The 20,848-nt window shown below is 44.1% G+C and overlaps 1 protein-coding gene across 8 annotated transcripts in view; it reads left to right on the top strand.

Moving 5' to 3' along the window:
• Positions 1–20,848, top strand: part of LOC110491868 (agrin) — a 472,223-nt gene that overhangs the window by 399,757 nt on the left and 51,618 nt on the right. For all 8 annotated transcript variants that reach the window (XM_090202606.1, XM_036946761.2, XM_090202603.1 and 5 more), the window contains 5 exons: positions 8,639–8,764; positions 11,914–12,041; positions 13,409–13,523; positions 19,589–19,708; positions 19,915–20,271. In XM_090202606.1, the coding sequence (XP_090058732.1) occupies positions 8,639–8,764; positions 11,914–12,041; positions 13,409–13,523; positions 19,589–19,708; positions 19,915–20,271 (846 nt within the window). The remainder of the gene's footprint in view (positions 1–8,638; positions 8,765–11,913; positions 12,042–13,408; positions 13,524–19,588; positions 19,709–19,914; positions 20,272–20,848) is intronic.

Here is a 20,848-nt window from a genome sequence, read left to right as displayed (position 1 = left end):
TTGGGCCCATATTGAACTTTTCTAAGACTGAAAACAGAGAGCTCCACTCCATCCTGTCAAACTCCTTCTCAGCATCCAGTGAAGCCAGCAGGACAGGGGTCTTCTGTGCATTTACTTGATCAATAACATAAAAAAGACAGCGAATGTTATCAGAAGAGTATCGGTCTCTAATAAATCCAGTTTGGTCCGGTTTTATTATTTTGGGAAGAAGAGTGTTTAGTCTTTTGGCGAGTAATTTGGTAATTATTTTGTAGTCGAAATCCAACAAACTTATGGGCCGGAATGACAAGCAGGATAGGGGGTCCTTGTCCTTTTTGAGCAACACTGTAACGCGAGCTGTGTGCATTAAGTCTGGAAGAACTCCATTTTTGCAAAAATCCTCCAGCATTGGCATGAAGATAGGGCTGAGCTGGGGCCAAAAAGCTTTGTAGAACTCTCTGGGGAATCCATCTGGGCCTGGGGACTTATTAGGTGACATGGAGGTAATTGCCTCCAGGATCTCCTCAGGAGTGAAGGGGGAGTTGAGATCTTCTTGGTCGGTCTCTGATAGTTTAGGTAGCAAGATTCCCTCTAGGAAAGATGGGAGTTCTGCCTCCGTGTGTTTTCTCTCAGAGTTATATAGTTTGCAGTAAAAATCATGAAAAGTTAAATTGATATTTTTTGGGTCATATGTGACCTCGTCCTCTGCTGTTCGGAGAGCCATGATTGTACGTTCTGACTGCTCTTTTTTTAAAATGGTAAGCAAGCAATCTACTGGGCCTATTGCTATACTCATGGTATTTCTGTTTAGTAAAGAAAACATTTTGTTTTATCTCCCGAGTGTAGTCCAAATTCAGTTGGGCTTTGGCTGCTTTAAGATGACTCCAGGAGGTGCTGTCTGGGGATTGTTTATGTATTTTTTCACAGCATTCCAGCTCCCTCTCAAGATCTAGCCTGTGTGCTTCCATTGCTTTTTTTGTTAGAGGAAGCATATGCAATTAGATGGCCTCTTAGTGTGGCTTTGGCAGCGTCCCACATTGTGGCAGGAGAAACAGGAGAATCTTTGTTGTCTTGTGTGTAGTTGTCTATCCATGTAGTTACCAATGTATGGAACGCTTCGTTTGATAGCATGGAGGTGTTGAATTTCCAGCTCTTTGACCTCGGGATGTTTTTGCAGAGGTCAAAGCGGAGGTGGACAAAGGCGTGATCTGAAAGTGCTATGGGTCAGATTGTACATGTGGCTGAATTTATTAAACTCTTTGGGATAAAAATGTAATCTATACGGGAGTAGGTGTTATGGGCATTAGAGTAGCATGTATAGTCCATAGATGAGCTATTAGTCTCTCCCCAGTTATCTATCAGTCCCATCTCTTTAGTAAGAGAGTTCAACATCTTTGCAGATCTAGGATTTGTGGTGGGGACTGATTTGTCTAGTGTTGGGTTAAGGGAACAATTAAAATCTCCGGCCACCACGGCAAAGGAAACACAATGCTCATTGAATAGGGTTAGCATTTTTGACATGAAAGCAGGAGTATCAGTGTTTGGGGCGTATATGTTTAAGATAGTAATTGGTTGACCATATAGTGACCCAGTTATCAAAATAAATCTCCCCTCCGGATCAGATATGTTTTTGTCATATGAATGGAACATTCTTATGGATAAGTATGGCTGCTGTTTGAAAGAGTGCGAGGTTGGCATTCGTTGTGCCTCGGGGGGGAGCGGGTTCTCTTGCTCCTGGCTAATTGCGCTAGCTTTTTCTGAAGCTAGCTTTTTCTTGGAGGCTTTTTCCGTCGCTAATGCTCGAGTCTGGGTAAAAATGTCACCTGTAGTGTCGCCTTTTGTAGCCGCCATGACTTTTTCTTACTAAAGCTAAATGAGTTTGAACTTGGGGTGGAGGTGAGATTAGGAATTGGAAACTACTTGTGCGGAGCTCTTAGTTCATGCGGCCATCTCGTTCAAGGGTCACGTGATCCCCCATACACTGTATTTTTGAGGAACATTGGGAAAGTGATTCTGCTTTGAAAGTTGATACACTTTTGAGAAAAAGGCCTTTGAATGTTTTGGTACCTACTGGAGAACTCTCCTTTGTCTACACCCATTCAGCATTGTTCACCCTCTTAAACTTTAGCCACACCCATCTCTTTAAGGATTCACATGTGAGGTCATGTGCTAAACAGTGAGTAGTGTAGTAAAGATTAAGACTAAAAGTGGTAACACCTACAATAAGGAGGAATTCCAGGTAAAGAGAAAGTGTCCAGATGTAAAGAAACCTTAATAGAAAATGACTGAAGTATAAGTCACCCAGGAAAAATACTACTTGAGTAAAAGTCTAAAAGTATTTGGTTTTAAAAATACTTAAGTATCAAAAGTAAATGGAATTGCTCAAATGTACTTAAGTATCAAAAGTAAAAGTATAAATAATTTCAAATTCCTTAAACCAGGCGGCCCAATTTCTTTCATTTTTTTTAATTGACGGATAACCAGGGGCACACTCCAACACTCAGACATAATTTACAAACAAAGCATTTTTGTTTAGTGAGTCTGTGGGGTATGTCACAAAATCATGTAACGACCACACATAGCAACATATTTATATATAAAATGAATATGGATTAGTCTTGCGAAGTGGATGCGTCTCTACGGAAGATGTAAATGGTACAGCCAAATGGTTACTTGCATAGTATCACTATCAGAAATAGATAGTGGCAATATAAATAAAATAATATACAGTATGTACACGAACAATATTAATAACGATAGTGATAGACGAGGTAGTAGTATGCATACAATCAGGGAAAAAGTGGCTGAGCAGCAGGATAAAATATATATATAGTTGCAGCAACGTATGGCGTGTGTGTTCTTAGAGAGTCATTTGAATCGAAGCACTGCAGATAGTGCTGATGACTAGTTCGTCCGAACAACGCATGAACAAGGGAATCTATATTCGGAGAGCCTGTTTCTGTCATGCCCTTGACTTTGGTGCGGGGCATGTGATGTCCATAGCCTCTTCGTCACAAAACTCCCTGATCTTCTCAACAAGATAAGTTTGTCTAGCTGTGTCCAGTCCAGGTGGTGCTTGTACAGGCAGACCACCTGTGGGAGGAAGGATGTCAGTGTTGCACAGCAGCTAAAACATGGTCCCGACTGAGTCCGAACACTCCTTGGCGACAACACCAGGCTCCAGAGCACCAAAGCTGTAAAACAGGAAATAGCACAACATCAGTTCACCTCCCAAGTTTAGATAAGAATAATAACCTCATACAATGCAATGAAAATTATATTCACCTGAAGTGCTGGTACTGCTTGATCTGTGTCAGCGGCCTGAAATACAGAGTCAGGTGTTGTTGCCAACCATAGCTTTCCACCAGCACCATACCATCCTCCAGTCCCACCAGCTGTGGGATGTTGTCCCCTGTCACAGTGCTGTCCTTCACATCACCAGCAATCTCAGACAAAGTGTTCACTCTGGTATTTCTGAAGCTCTGCTTGATGATCCCGAAGCACCAGTCGGGGTGTGGCCTGTGATCAGGAAGTGAAAGTCCAGACTGTGGTGGAGCTTGTGCATGGTCCGCCAGGCACAGTGGCAGAGCACAAACTTAACAGCTTCTGGCAGATTGGCAGCTATATTAGCTAGCTAAAATAAGGTGACCAGATTTCTGAAATGAGAACCGGGGATATTTCCAGTTCGGCGGTCAATATATCATTAAAATATCCAATGTTATTATCTATGAAATGAAAAAGGGGGACAATTCCGGTTTCATGTATTTAGTCTAACAGGCACATTGTGATAGAGAAAACAACTATACTACAGAAACACTACAGACAAGACAGAACTGATCTGAACAGCCATTCAGTGGTCCTGCTAGAATAAGAGCAGAAGAGAACATGAGCAAAATTGAAAAAACAGACAATAGTATATGTGAAATACTTATCATAATAAAGAAATAAGATGCTGATGAGATTGGTAACTACATAATATACCAACCTAATCTGTATATTTCTCAGAAGAATGTATTTTCTTCAGGATTGCTCTGTCTTCGGCCAGCTTCTCCATGAACTCCTGGCAGGGAAGGTTAAAGTTTGTCTTCACAATAAGCATGGCCTTGATGGTAGGAACAGTGAACCTATTTCTTGCTGCTGTCCATACTGCATATCGTTCATTTGGAAGAACACTCTCTCGACTGGTGCATTACTTCTAGGTAAGCAAATGACAACAGACGCTAATCTAGCCAGGTTAGTGTGTGGGATGTCGTTCTCTTTGAAGTGGTTAACCACCGTGCTCCATCTCTGACTAAGCCGCGTCTCAGATGTTTTCCATTCTTCAAGCGATCCCCCCCGTTAGGAACTCTTGCAGGCCAGTAACCTCGTCAAACAATGCATCCTCATTAATGGTCACATTGGGGCATTTTTCCTGCAGTGTGTCTGCTGCCTTCTGGATGTCTTCACGCAGAGGTTGCCTTTTTAAAAGGAGACAATGTAAATATTTTAGATTATCTGTGTGCTTTCCCCATGCTTGCAAGTAGTTCACAGCCATAGTGAAGAATGATTGGGATGTTTTGAGAAAGCTCTCTTTAGACATGTCTCCATTTTCCTCTAGCTCTCTCAGAAGTCCTCTGACCACTGGGATGAAGTTGTCATCACGTCTTGCAGTCAATTTTGCCTCAATGTTTCTCAGAACTGCAGCTGACTCCACAGCACAGCGGTCCTGGCATTCAAGCATCTTGATCATGCCACTGAATATGGTCGAGTTTCCATGGACAAAGGCCAGCCAAAGTTCAGTCAGTGGATCTTCGAACATTGCTCGCAGGACAACAGGGCGTTTGTCTTAAGAAAGAAAATGGCACATACCTTTTCAGCACACTTTCTAGAGCAGGGAGCATGGACAGCCAGAGAACATTGCTGTGTCCTAAAATGTTATGGTACTCCTGGCCAACAAACTTTCTACTCTGACGGTGAAAATATGAAAATATCCAAATATCTTTGTGAGCAGGTACTCAACAACAAGGGGAATCATAACCAAAGCTGTTCTGGCCGTGTTATGAATGATGTGGGCAGAACAACCTAAGCCAATCACCTCACGCTGCACAGCATTTTTAACATTGGTATGGACATTGACTCTCCCCAGCCTATTCAGTCCTCCAAAGTTGGTATTTGTGTTGTCGGCAGAGAATGCTACGACTTTGTTTTGCAGGTTACATTTTTGGATGACCACCAGGACCTCAGCTGCAATCTCCTCTGCTGTTTCTCCTTTCAATTCAACAAAATCAAGCAGTTTTGTTTTGACAGATGTGTTGCCACCATATACAGTGGGGCAAAAAAAGTATTTAGTCAGCCACCAATTGTGCAAGTTCTCCCACGTAGAAAGGTGAGAGAGGCCTGCAATTTTCATCATAGGTACACTTCAACTATGACAGACAAAATGAGAAAAAAATCCAGAAAATCACATTGTAGGATTTTTTCTGAATTTATTTGCAAATTATGGTGGAAAGTAAGTATTTGGTCAATAACAAAAGTTTATCTCAATACTTTGTTATATACCCTTTGTTGGCAATGACAGAGGTCAAACATTTTCTGTAAGTCTTCACAAGGTTTTCACACACTGTTGCTGGTATTTTGGCCCATTCCTGCATGCAGATCTCCTCTAGAGCAGTGATGTTTTGGGGCTGTTGCTGGGCAACACGGATTTCCAATTCCCTCCAAAGATTTTCTATGGGGTTGAGATCTGGAGACTGGCTAGGCCATTCCAGGATCTTGAAATGCTTCTTACGAAGCCACTACTTCGTTGCCCGGGCGGAAGGAGGTTTTCAATCAAAATCTCACGATACATGGCCCCATTCATTCTTTCCTTTACATGGATTAGTCGGCCTGGTCCCTTTGCAGAAAAACAGCCCTAAAGCATGATGTTTCCACCCCCATGCTTCACAGTAGGTATGGTGTTCTTTGGATGCAACTCATCATTCTTTGTCCTCCAAACACGACAAGTTTAGTTTTTACCAAAAAGTTATATATTTGTTTCATCTGACCATATGACATTCTCCCAATCTTCTTCTGGATCATCCAAATGCTCTCTAGCAAACTTCAGACGGGCCTGGACATGTACTGGCTTAAGCAGGGGGACATGTCTGGCACTGCAGGATTTGAGTCCCTGGCGGCGTAGTGTGTTACTGATGGTAGGCTTTGTTACTTTGGTCCCAGCTCTCTGCAGGTCATTCACTAGGTCCCCCCGTGTGGTTCTGGGATTTTTGCTCATCGTTCTTGTGATCATTTTGACCCCACGGGGTGAGATCTTGCGTGGAGCCCCAGATAGAGGGAGATTATCAGTGGTCTTATATGTCTTCCATTTCCTAATAATTGCTCCCACAGTTGATTTCTTCAAACCAAGCTGCTTACCTATTGCAGATTCGGTCTTTCCAGCCTGGTGCAGGTCTACAATTTTGTTTCTGGTGTCCTTTGACAGCTTTGGTCTTGGCCATAGTGGAGTTTGGAGTGTGACTGTTTGAGGTTGTGGACAGGTGTCTTTTATACTGATAACAATTTCAAACAGGTGCCATTAATACAGGTAACGAGTGGAGGACAGAGGAGCCTCTTAAAGAAGAAGTTACAGGTCTGTGAGAGCCAGAAATCTTTCTTGTTTGTAGGTGACTTAATACTTATTTTCCACCGCAATTTGCAAACAAATTCATTAAAAATCCTACAATGTGATTTTTTTCCTAATTTTGTCTGTCATAGTTGAAGAGTACCTATGTACCTCTCTCATCTTTTTAAGTGGGAGAACTTGCACAATTGGTGGCTGACTAAATACTTTTTTGCCCCACTGTATCTTACAATATCTGACTACTACTGGCAGCAGCTATACATGTCCATGATTGAATGCATCAATGGACAGGACACATATTCAACTTGGTCTAGGTCCTGTGTTACCAAAGTAGTTGCCCATGGTGCTAACACGTTACTCACTATGGCTTCACATTTTGTCCTAGCACATGTACACTTCGGCTCATAAAGCTTTCGTGTCAGTTGTGCTCAATGTTCAATGTTATCTAGCATTTGGATTAAACCGATAATAATGACATGTATAACATCAAACAAAGTCATTCTTACATTTTAAACATGTCATTGTTTGACATTATACATGTCATTATCTGATGTTATGTCACCACAACAGAAGTGTGTTTTCAAAGTGTCCTTTGCATTTAGTTTAAGCCAAATGTTAAGCAGAGAAATACAAGAATGTCTTCCAAACGAAAACTGTTGTCACAGTATCCTCCATTCTGTCAAAATAAGAAGCTATTTTCATATTTGAAATGGAAAACAGAAAGTTGATGAGATTATTGGCTTATGTTGGGGGGTTGTTTCAAAGCTGCGTTGATAGCTTGATAAGAATTTCTCTTACCTTGTCATTGCAGCATAGTGATACGGAACACAACTCTCACTCTACACAGTAAAATCCCTCCACGGCATTCTGGCCTTATAGCTAAACCACTCCACCAAGCACCACACTCCAGAGACCTGTAGACTAACCCTTTTCAATCAGCTTTTTTTTACCATTCCAAAGCTCTGTGACCCAACAGCTTGCTTTGACACTCCTGAATTGATGGAACACGAGCCTCAGCGCTTCCTCTGACGCTTTTCCCTCTTGCAGATTTATTCTCTTGTCACCAGCGGACCGGAGCGCTCGCTGACGCCTGGCACATATGGCCTGTCTGCCAAGGAGACCTGGGTCTCCTATGTGTCTGTGTGTCTAGTTGTATGTTTATGTAAACAGGGGGGTGGTTGTGGTTGGGTAGATCTGTGTTTGCCTCCCAATGGAGCAATAGCACACCTCCCTACACCCCCATTCTCCCAACTCAATTGCTGTGGTCAGTAAATCCATGTGCCAACAGATGCCCTGTAGACGCCAACACTCCTCTCCATCATTCTCTCCCTTCCTTCCAATCCCTGACCTAGAGTTGTTTCTCCACAGACTCCTGTCCTAGCGGCGGGTGTTTCACTCAGAGGGCGACGACAGGGAGTCCTTGAAGAGACAACCTTCCCCCTTTGACGTCTTAACGACTTATTCAGCAAGCCACGGTTGTTTGCTCTACGATCATTTCTAATCATAGGGTGACCGTTAAGCTGCTCCACAGAGAAACCTATCCCTGTAAGAGAGAAACGGGTGCAGGCCATTCCCTGGTGTACTGTAAGAGTAGCCACTTTACCCCATTGGAGATGAGGTCAGGGTACTCCTAGATTTATAGCAAAGGCAATGTTCTCAGGGACAAAGTGTTTGGAGATTGCCATCTGCCAATCAGTGGAAATGTGCAGATAGCAATCGCCCAATCAGTGGAAGAGATTAGCTGTTTCCGTGGTTATTTATCAACCCTCATCACAAAGTACTTAGTGCCATTATAACGGTATGTAGCCCATTATGTAGCTACTACAGTATGGCTCTCATAATGGAGATGAGTTCCAGATGCAGCTTCTCCGAGGTTGGGGTTACAGAGGTATTATGAAGCATTAAAATGAGCTATAAAGCATTATGAATCTCTTCCTCTCTCTCCCCTAGTTCCCTAGGCTGTAGCCACCACTGCCAGATTTAAGATGTGTTACAAGTGTTACGAATCATTATGAAGCGTTATGAGGTGTTATGAAGCATTATGAACCCTCCTCTTTCCCCTAGACCCCACAGCCGCAGCCACCACCATCCCCACAGCGGAGGACCGCTCGTCGTGTGACAACACTCCCTTCGGCTGTTGTCCTGATGGCAAGACGGCTTCCAGCAGCCCTGAGGGAGCCAAATGCCCCTGTAAGTACCCCACAACCCCCCTCTCCTGTTCCCCTCCTATACTTACCACCTCACCTCTCTTCAACCCCTTTAGGAGGTACACTTGAAATTGAAGAGGACTATTGGATATGAAACAATGTGCTCATATAAAATCTAGAGCTGTGTTGCTTCTTTCTCATCACACCAACATGACCAGTCGCTACCGTCCTTGACATCAAATCACACCAACATTACCAGTCGCTACCGTCCATGAAATGAAATCACACCAACATTACCAGTCGCTAACGTCCATTGAATGAAATCACACCAACATTACCAGTCGCTACCGTCCATGAAATGAAATCACACCAACATTACCAGTCGCTACCGTCCATTAAATGAAATCACGCTATTAGCACTACAATAGAGTCTCGGTACAGTACATCTGCAGTACGCCACATCACGCAATGACGAAATGCACAAACATCCATTTGTCAGCAGTGGCGAGGCGCTAACGGTGTCACACCCACCCTTTGTCGATCGATAGCTCATTCTGCCAAAGAGTTACCGATTTATAGAGTGTATCGCTCCTTAATCAATACGCCAGACCTATTTCTACTCCTGAGTAAGGATGATATCACACTCATTAGGATGGAACTGACAAGTCCATGGCGACCGGCAAGGTGTAATATCTATCAGCGGAGCGTCTTGCTTTATTTTCCTCCTGTATTGATGGTGTAAGTGATCTCTCTGAGGAGAGGAGATAACCGCTATTTGCTAACTCCTAGCGAAAACAGGCATAGTTAACTTTAGATCACCCTGTAAACGATCATCAGAAGGTGTGGACAAATTTTATTGGTGTGCAAATGGATATTTTGATCATGTTTGTGTTCCTTTAACCGTCCGAAATAAGATAAGATAAGCATCAGTGGGAGTGATTTCAATAACTCTGACTTTGTTGCCACACCATTGAAACATCTGAAAAGTGTAATAACTTGTATCAGTTACAGTATATGTATCATGCGAATGGTTTCCCATTTAAAAATTTTTTTTTTTGTTGCCAGAAGTTAGAAAGTGACGTACCATTTGAAAGCTACAGCCATTGTCTTTACGGAAATCAAACTATCTCACTTGTTTACAATAGGAATAGTGAATGGGAAAATAAGTGCTATTTTGGCACGGTGACGACCCAAACCAGAGGTTTGGTTTGGTTTGAAGTTGCCAAGAGACATCATGTGCTCTCCTACTGGACAAACTGGGAATCAGATGGGATATATTTACGTCAATGGATAGGTAGAGACTTCAGCTTTCTCCTCATTTATTTTATTTTTATTTAACTAGGCAAGTCAGTTAAGAACAAATTCTTATTTACAATGACGGCCTAGGAACAGTGGGTTAACTGCCTTGTTCAGGGGCAGAACGACAGAATTTTACCTTATCAGCTCGGGGAGTCGATCTTGCAACCTTTCGGTTACTAATCCAACGCTATAACCACTAGGCTACCTGCCAGCCCCCTGCTGCTCATATGTATATTATTCCAGTAAGATGAAAAATTATTCCTGTAATACGAAAAATTACATTGCACAAGTCCTGTCTGGGAATTTGTGCATGTTTGAAGCGACACCATTAGGTTTTTTCATAAAAAACAACCTTTTGGAACAATAATTGTTTACATATTTAATGTTAAACCTAGACATTCAAATCTCTCAATTGTGACCCCCCCCCCCCCCCCCCCCCCACACACACACACATTCACATTTGTTTTATCTGCTGTATCTAAGGTTCTGTTATAGTCACATTGTTTCTGATCCCCCTTTATCACCCCCTTTATCATAATCCCACAGTCCTTACCTTTCTAACAGTACTAATCATGTGTTTGTAGGACTTATAGTTTTGAAATGAAATCCACTTTATGAGGGTAGTATACAATATTATGAGTCATTTACAAAATGCCACCAGAGGGTGTCAGAGTTGAATATGTTAATACTAAGAACAAAGCTTCTGTCCACTTTCCCAATGCAAGTTGCGAGTGGCAAGTTAAACTCAGACAAGGCCTTTTAAGTTTCACAGTTTAACCTTATCTGATAATCCCCCATCCCTCTCTTTGTCCATCACGGCTGCTGCTCGTCGGAAAAATGGCCTCCTCTGTTTTGTCTTCTACCCATATAAAAATAATCTGATCTATTGCTCTCCTCTCCTCTTTTTTCTGCTCTCCATCCAAACCTTCCCCATTTGTTCCTATTTAATAGCTGCCCCATCAGATTTGAATCGATGTGTGTCGTGCGGAGACAACGGCCAAAAAAAGTCCTTATCATGCAATTTTGTCAGTCACCGGTTTGGCGGCATTAGGAGACAATTATGGCTATCTTCCACGATAATCATACAAATGCTCTTCACTTTTTTTTTCAGGCGAGCTCCAAGCAGGGCACCATGATTGATTTGGGCAATTTGTTCAGCTGATTATGAGCCGTGGCATGAAACCTCAGCATCAGCGCCTCTCCTCATCTCCTCTCCAGCCCCCTTTCTCTCCTGCTTCCTGCTTTATTTCACTCTTCTCTTTCACGATGTCTTGAGTCTCGCTGCCATTGTGTTGCCGGAACAATAGCAAGAGGCCATTGGGGCTTGAAGGATTTTGAACAGGGAAATGGGGATGTTTAAGGGCAAGGTGTGGGACTGTCTTTGCCAAAGCTGGAGACTTTTAGAAAATGTTCTTAATTTTTGCTATGCGTGTTGTCTTGTCTGTCCCTCTCTGCTTGTCTTTGTAATATGTGTGTTAATATCTCCTGTCTATCTAACTGATATCTCTCTCTCTACTCAGTCCTCCATGCCTCTGCCAATTTTTGGGACAAGTCTCAGTCTGGTAAACTCCATTACTCCACCCCCTGCCCTTCTGCTCTTCCTCTTCTCTTCTTCTTTCATTCCTCCTTCATATCCCACCATCCACTCTTTCCACTTCCGCTGCAGCCAATCACAGGCTCTGCCCCCTCAACTCCACAGCCACACCCACCATAAAAAACAACCACACTAACCCTCCCCCCCACACACACACTCCATCACTAACCCCAGACTGGCACTACTCCACCAAAATGGTCACTGTCTGAAGCCGAGGGCGGGTAGTTGAGGGCACCGCATGCCCCATAGGTACAGAAAGTAAACGTTTATAACTTGTGTGTGACACCATTTCCTCCCAGCCACCATGCGGTTCAACGGCTTCCTGCACTTGGACCAGGTGGAGGGCCAGGAGGTCTTCTACACCCCTGAGATGGAGGATCCCAAGTCTGAGCTGTTTGGCGAGACGGCCAGGAGCATCGAGAATGCTGTGAGTAGCAACCCCCCTACATACAGAACTAGCTGCCATAGTCAGTGGTTCAATAACGGTCTGTCGAACAAGTGTGGGTTGTCAAAGTTAATGCTCGCTCTTAAACGGGGACATTGTGTGTGTGTGTGTGTGTGGGCGCACGCACACGTGTGCTTCTCGCCAGCTGTTGAAATGGTGTCACTGGCCCGCGTCGAAGCCTAATCTACCACCTCACAACACTCAGTGTGTGACTGTGTGTCTGTATGTGTGTGCATCCTACGCCTCGTGGGGGCCAGCTGTGGCACTAGATAGCAAAACCATCCCTCTAGCCCCTTGTGTGTGTTTGTCTGCTAGAGACTGTGTGTGGATATCACCTGAGGTTAAAACTAGAGAGGGGGAGAGGTGGCCATGTTTCTGGTTCAGTGTGGCCGTGTGGGGGTTTGTGTCTGGGCACACACATATTGGTTTTGTTATGCTACTTGCAGTCCCGCCCTCTACCCAGCAGAGGTACCTGAGGAGTATGTACAGAGACATTAACATACAGTAGGCTAGTATAGAAAATGGAATATAGTGTAGTGGGAGTGATGTCATTCACCCCCATACAAATCATTTGGAGTGAACAGAGGAGGAACAGGAGAATAACCCAATTGTGTGTGCTTCAAAATCTCTTGAGATGAGTGGTCAGCAGGAGTTAGCTCTATTTTTGAAAATAAACAAGAATTAGGTCAGGTACTTGGTACAGCGCCTTATGTCTCCCTCAAGGTATCAAATTTGAGCCAACAGAGAGAGATACATGATGAATGTTATGCTCTGTCTAGTAGGGAAGCATGAAACCATGTGGATTACAAGCTTATTTACTTCCTGACAATGACTTAGACTTCATTTGGGCACCAAAAGCACACACCCATATTGTGAATCAGAAGCTAAACCAATCAGCAGCCAGCGTGTGCCATGCTAACCTGACATTTACCACTGCCTCAGAAAAAAACATGCTCATGTAATTATACCCCTATCTGCAGCTAAATATCAATTTGTGCACCCAGACCAGGCCCAATGTGCTTCTACACAGTAGAAGACCTATTCCCTGACAAAGGCTGCGTCCCAAATGGCACAGGGGCCCTGGTCAATAGTAGTGCACTATACAGGGAATAAGGTGCCATTTTGGATGCAGACATAGTCTTCCCCCATCCTTCCGGGAAATGAGTTTACTGCACTCAAATTGGATGAGCCACTGCACAGAGCTCATTACCTCGCTCATTCATCATCCTGGTTGTATTCATTATGCACGAAACAGAACAAAACAGACTGAAACAGGGAGGGACAACCTAAACTGCAAAATATTTGTCTGTGGTATGTACTAATGAATGTGTTTCTCATCCCTGGCTCAGCTGAACGAGTTGTTCCGTAAATCAAAGGTGCAGAACGACTTCATGAGTGTCCAAGTCCGCAGCCTGGCGCCCAGCAACTCCATCCTGGCCTTCATCGAGGCCCACTTCAACCCAGGTAAAAACTTTTTTGATAAAAAGTCATGATGAACACACTCTGGGCCAGTTTCCCGGACACAGATTAAAAAGCATGTTCAATGGAGATTGTCCTTTGAAAGTGCTTCTTAGTCCAAGAAACCAGCCCTTACTGTATGGTATAGTATGGTAAATGTACTGTTATCATCAAATCAAATCAAATGTATTTATATAGCCCTTCATACATCAGCTGATATCTCAAAGTGCTGTACAGAAACCCATCCTAAAACCCCAAACAGCAAGCAATGCAGGTGTTGAAGCACGTTGGCTAGGAAAAACACCCTAGAAAGGCCGGAACCTAGGAAGAAACCTAGAGAGGAACCAGGCTATGAGGGGTGGCCAGTCCTCTTCTGGCTGCGCCGGGTGGAGATTATAACAGAACATGGCCAAGATGTTCAAATGTTCATAAATTACCAGCATGGTCAAATAATAGGTCTGGGACAGGTAGCACGTCCAGTAAACAGGTCAGGATTCCATAGCCGCAGGCAGAACAGTTGAAACTGGAGCAGCAGCATGGCCAGGTGGACTGGAGACAACAAGGAGTCATCATGCCAGGTAGTCTTGAGGCATGGTCCTACGGCTGAGGTCCTCCGAGAGAGAGAAAGAGAGAATTAGAGCATACTTAAATTCACACAGGATACCGGATAAGACAGGAGAAGTACTCTAGATATAACAAACTGACCCTAGCCCCTCGACACATAAACTACTGCAGCATAGATACTGGAGGCTGAGACAGGAGGGGTCAGGAGACACTGTGGCCCCATCCGATGATACACCCGGACAGGACCAAACGGGAAGGATGTAACCCCACCCACTTTGCCAAAGCACAGCCCTCACACCACTAGAGGGATATCTTCAAGCACCAACTTATCATCCTGAGACGAAGACAAAGGCAGAGTATAGCCCACAAAGATCTCTGCCATGGCACAACCCAGACAGGAAGATCACATCAGTGACTCAACCCACTCAAGTGACACACCCCTTCTAGGGACCGCATGAAAGAGCCCCAGTAAGCCAGTGACTCAGCCCCTGTAATAGGGTTAGAGGCAGAGAATCCAAGTGGAAAGAGGGGAACCGGCCAGGCAGAGACAGCAAGGGCGGTTCGTTGCTCCAGAGCCTTTCCATTCACCTTCACACTCCTGGGCCAGACTACACTCAATCATATGACCCACTGAAGAGATGAGTCTTCAGTAAAGACTTAAAGGTTGAGACCGAGTTTGTGTCTCTCACATGGGTAGGCAGACCATTCCATAAAAATTTAGCTTTATAGGAGATAGCCCTGCCTCCAGCTGTTTCCTTAGAAATTCTAGGGACAATTAGGAGGCCTGCGTCTTGTGACCGTAGCGTACGTGTAGGTATGTACGGCAGGACCAAATCGGAAAGATAGGTAGGGGCAAGCCCATGTAATGCGTTGTAGGTTAGCAGTAAAACGTTGAAATCAGCCCTTGCCTTGACAGGAAGCCAGTGTAGGGAGGCTAGCACTGGAGTAATATGATCAAATCTTTTGGTTCTAGTCAGGATTCTAGCAGCCATATTTAGCACTAACTGAAGTTTATTTAGTGCTTTATCCAGGTAGCCGGAAAGTAGAGGATTGCAGTAGTCTAACCTAGAAGTAACAAAAGCATGGATAAATTTTTCTGCATCATTTTTGGACAGAAAGTTTCAGATTTTTGCAATGTTACGTAGATGGAAAAAAGCTGTCCTTGAAACAGTCTTGATATGTTCGTCAAAAGAGAGATCAGGGTCCAGAGTAACGCCGAGGTCCTTCGCAGTTTTATTTGAGACGACTGTACAACCATTAAGAATAATTATCAGATTCAACAGAAGATATCTTTGTTTCTTGGGACCTAGAACAAGCATCTCTGTTTTGTCCGAGTTTAAAAGTAGAAAGTTTGCAGCCATCCACTTCCTTATGTCTGAAACACAGGCTTCTAGCAAGGGCAATTTTGGGACTTCACCATGTTTCATTGAAATGTACAGCTGTGTGTTGTCCGCATAGTTAACATAGTTTTCGAATGACATCCCCAAGAGGTAAAATATATAGTGAAAACAATAGTGGTCCTAAAACGAAACCTTGAGGAACACTGAAAACCATTCACAGAGACAAACTGATATCTTTCCGACAGATAAGATCTAAACCAGGCCAGAACTTGTCCGTGTAGACCAATTTGGATTTCCAATCTCTCCAAAATAATGTGGTGATCGATGGTATCAAAAGCAGCACTAAGGTCTAGGAGCATGAGGACAGATGCAGAGCCTCGGTCTGATGCCATTAAAAGGTCATTTACCACCTTCACAAGTGCAGTCTCAGTGCTATGATGGGGTCTAAAACCAGACTGAAGCATTTCGTATACATTGTTTGTCTTCAGGAAGTGAGTTGCTGCGCAACAGCCTTTTCTAAAATTTTGAGAGGAATGGAAGATTCGATATAGGCCGATTCGTTTTTTATATTTTCTGGGTCAAGGTTTGGCTTTTTCAAGAGAGGCTTTATTACTGCCACCTTTAGTGACCTTTGGTACAACCGTTTATTATGCTCAACATAGGAGGGCCAAGCACAGGAAGCAGCTCTTTCAGTAGTTTAGTTGGAATAGGGTCCAGTATGCAGCTTGGAGGTTTAGAGGCCATGATTATTTTCATCATTGTGTCAAGAGATATAGTACTAAAACACTTGAGTGTCTCTCTTGATCCTCGGTCCTGGCAGAGTTGTGCAGACTCAGGACAACTAAGCTTTGAAGGAATACGCAGATTTAAAGAGTAGTCCGTAATTTGCTTTCTAATAATCATGATCTTTTCCTCAAAGAAGTTCATGAATTTATTACTAATGAAGTGAAAGCCATTCTCACTTGGGGAATGCTGCTTTTTAGTTAGCTTTGAGACAGTATCAAAAATACATTTCGTGTTGTTCTTATTTTCCTCAATTAAGTTGGAAAAATAGGATGATTGAGCAGCAGTGAGGGCTCTTCGGTACTGTCTTTCCCAGCTAGTCGGAAGACTTCCAGTTTGGTGTGGCGCCATTTCCGTTCCAATTTTCTGGAAGCTTGCTTCACAGCTCGGGTATTTTCTGTATACCAGGGAGCTAGTTTCTTAAGATAAATGTTTTTAGGGGTGCAACTGCATCTAGGGTATTGCGCAAGGTTAAATTGAGTTCCTCAGTTAGGTGGTTAACTGATTTTTGCCCTTTGACGTCGTTGGGTAGGCAGAGGGAGTCTGAAAGGGCATCAAGGAATCTTTGTGTTGTCTGTGAATTTATAGCACGACTTTTGATGCTCCTTGGTTGGGGTTATTTGTTGCAATTGCAAACGTAATAAAATGGTGGTCCAATAGTCCAGGATTTTGAGGAAAAACATAAAGATCCACAACATTTATTCCATGGGACAAAACTAGGTCCAGAGAATGACTGTGACAGTTATGGCTAGTGTAGCACATTCATTATACATATAAACAAGTTTCTAAATGCCAATGTAAGCAAAAGGCCACGGCAGTGTATCACTGCACTGGCATTATTGTTCAGGAAGTCATTCCATTTTACAAAACACACTAGACCGTGGCTATGCTATTTTCATTGTTATTCTCTTTTTCAGACGTGGGTTGTATTTGTTATTTGTAAGCGCCAACAGGGAAAAACTAACAAAACAACACCAACAACAATTAAATCCTCTCAGTGAGCTTGGTGGCGTTGTCTTTCAGAACTGGGTTCATTTCAGCCCCAGAGTGCTGTTAGGCATTGTTCACATTGCAGGCCTTAATGCTCAAATCAGTTCTGTTTTTGAATACTGATTGTCCAAACAACAAGTTACAAGTGATCAATTCGGATGTGTGTGTGTTCAGACAACAGTCATTTGCTGACATGGCTATGCTAGTTGTCATAGTAACGACGGGTGTGTGCACAGTAGTGTACGCTGATTAGTGGTTGTGCTTGTGCTTCCTATCACTCAGAAGTTATTTAACAACCAATTGTTGTCACCTTTGCTTTTTGGCTAGGCACAGCAGTCAACTACCCTACATGGCCAAAATGTGTGGATTCTGCTATTTCAGCCACACCCGTTGCAACCGGTGTATAAAATCGAGCACACAGCCATGCAATCTCCGTAGACAAACATTAGCAGTAGAATGGCCTTACTGAAGAGCTCAGTGACTTTCAACATGGCACCGTCATAGGAAGCCACCTTTCCAACCAGAGCTGCCCCGGTCAACTGTAAGTGTTGTTATTGTGAAATGGAAATGTCTAGGAGCAACAACTGCTCAGCCGCGAAGTGGTAGATCACACAAGCTCACAGAACTGGACTTCCGATTTCTGAAGCGTGTAGCACGTAAAAATCCTATGTCCTCAGTTGCAACACTCACTACGGAGTTCCAAACTGCCTCTGGTAGCAACGTCAGCACAATAACTGTTTGTCGGGAATTTCTTGAAAAGGGTTTCCTTGGCCAAGCAGCCTAAGATCACCATGCGCAATGCCAAGCGTCGGCTGGAGTTGTGTAAAGTTTGCCGCCATTGGACTCTGGAGCAGTGGAAACTCGTCTCTGGAGTGATGAATCAATCTACACCATCTGGCAGTCTGACGGACTGATCTGGGTTTGACGGATGCCAGGAGAACACTACCTGCCCCAATGCATAGTGCCAACTGTAAAGTTTGGTGAAGGTGGAATAGTGGTCTGGGGCTGTTTTTCATGGTTTGCGCTAGGCCCCTTAGTTCCAGTGAAGTGAAATCTTAGCACTACAGCACACAATGACATTCTAGACGATTCTGTGCTTCCAACTTTGTGGCAACAGTTTGGGGAAGGTCCTTTCCTGTTTCAGCATGACAATGCCCCCGTGCACAAAGCGAGGTCCATACAGAAATGGTTTGTCGAGATCGGTGTGGAAGAACTTGACTCTCCTGCACAGAGCCCTGACCTCAACCCCATCGAACACCTTTGAGATTAATTGGAATGCAGAGTGCGAGCCAGGCCTAATCGCCAACATCAGTGCCTGACCACACTAATGCTCTTGTGGCCGAATGGAAGCAAGTCCCTGCAGCAATGTTCTAGTGGAAAGCCTTCCCAGAAGAGTGGAGATTGTTATAGCAGCAAAGGGGGGGGGACCAACTCCATATTAATGCCCTTGATTTTGGAATGAGATGTTTGACGAGCATGTCAATATACTTTTGGCCATGTAGTGTAGCTAGCTAGTGTAACTAGCTAACGAGTTAGCAACCACATGTTCTTACCTAACTGTCAACAGAGTAGCTAGCAAGCAATAAAATATGCCAAATAAGTATAAAAAACACTTGAGGGCAAGTAAATCAGATTTTATCATTCAGATACAAGTGGCATGGACAGGAATAAGATTTGCATCCGACTTCGAACCATCTATGAAGGTGGTTTGAAATGTGCCTTGAAATATGAGATTCCATGTGATTTTTAGCCGTTCAGACTGCAGGACAAATAACAGATTAGAATCGGATATTACAAAAAATTGGATTTGAACTTCCAATGTGAACAAGGGTTAGTGTGTGCCTCTCCCCTATTGGATTAAACCTCCAAAAACTTTGCCCTTCTCCACGCCTCTTCTCTTTTACATCCGCACAATAGACACTGCCATAAAGGAACTCTGCGTCGGCCATTTCAAATGGCCATCTGTGGAAAATGTTATGAGAAAGGTTCATCTGAACCTTAGTGAACTTTGTTGGATGTTAGGAGAATGACTGGTCCCCTTGGGTGTGTCGTTGTCTTGTCGCAAGCGGCCTCGATCGCTCTCGCAAATATTTACTGCAATGGGATGGAGGGAGGGGAATGACATTCCTAATGTCCTGCCGTTTCAGGACATTGCTTCTCTGTCTTCTAGTTCAGTGTCTCTCAAACCTCTCCTCTGGGACCAAATGTTTCACAGTTCTGTGGTAGCCCTGGAACTAATTTACTGTAACTAGTCAATGGCTTTATAATTAGTTGACAAGTTGAATCAGGTGTGCTAGCTCTGTGATATATAAAATACGTAGAAGTACAGCTATCCAAGTGTGTGGTGTCCTCTGGGTTGTTGTGAACGTCTTTATCCTCCATGTTGTCCCACAGAGACCAGTTTCACGGTGCAGGACATTGAAGGAGCCCTGCTCAAGCAGCTGAAGGCAGCCAAGGAGACAGCCATTGTGGTGAAGAAGCCAGAGGAGGAGAATATTCGCTTCAACAACTATGGTAGGACACACCCAGGGGATTGGCTTGCGTTGTTTACATGTAATGTAACAAACACGAAGCATGAGAGGACATGAAATGTTCTTAGGAAGGACGATGCGAGCATGAGTAGACATTTTTTGGTTCTTGTATCAATGTCCAAGACTGACATGCTCCTTGACATTTGCTCTCTCTCTCTCTGAATCTCCCTCTCTTCATCTGTCTACCAGGCCTGTTCTCCCTCCCCTACTTCACTACCAGAGCTACCGCCACCACCCCCACTGCCAGCACTGCCACCAGCACCACCCTGCCGCACCCCAACTCCCCTTTCATCACACGCCGTCCCCTGGGCACCACACGCCGTCCCTATACCAGCCGCCGGACCACCGCCGCCCCTTCTACCATGGCCCCCACTCCCACCATTACTATCACCCCCCTCCACAGGACCAGCCCTGTGCCCCACTACACCAAAGCTCAGCAGCCCTGTGACTCCCACCCATGCCGCCACGGCGGCACCTGCGAGGACGACGGCGCCGATTTCACCTGCATCTGCCCCGCCGGGAGAGGGGGCGCTGTCTGCGAGAAATGTGAGTGGTGCCCCCTCGCCCTCCTCCTTGACCGACACACAAACAAACACAAACCTTAGGTTCCATCTCTGAACTTTGAAAGGGAGATGGAATTGATCACAATCCTAGAAGAGAACAGTAGGTTTCTATTTAAGTATTGATGTCCTGAAATGACAGTGCTGAAGTGACCCCTACCTTGCATCAAAGACCATGCCCATACCCATACAGCTTACCTCCCAGTCTATTTAACTCAATAGATATCCAACCTCTATCAACGTTGCTACACCACTAGGTAAATAACCAACGAGGTTATCAGACTATACTAGTCAACACTAAAGTAAACTGATATCAAATCAGTGTCTTCTGTGCCGAGCGCCAAAATCATGTGTTGAGTGCTGTCAGAGCAATCTCAAGAGCTTTTTTCCCCTTAGTTTCTCTGATAAGAAATTACCTCACGCAGCTGCATCTTAAAATAATTTACACTAATTGCTTTGATCGGGATTAACTGGTGGAAATGTGTGTTCAAGTCAGAGTGTGTGTGAGTGACAGCCCCATAGCCTCCCTCAAATCAATCAATCAAATCATTAGACAAGATGAT

The sequence above is a fragment of the Oncorhynchus mykiss genome, chromosome 16, assembly GCF_057628025.1.
Source record: "Oncorhynchus mykiss isolate SJ-2025 chromosome 16, ASM5762802v1, whole genome shotgun sequence".
In the NCBI taxonomy this organism is placed as follows: domain Eukaryota; kingdom Metazoa; phylum Chordata; class Actinopteri; order Salmoniformes; family Salmonidae; genus Oncorhynchus; species Oncorhynchus mykiss.
The sequence above is the reverse complement of the archived record's forward strand: the minus strand, read 5'-3'. Positions and strand labels throughout refer to the sequence as shown.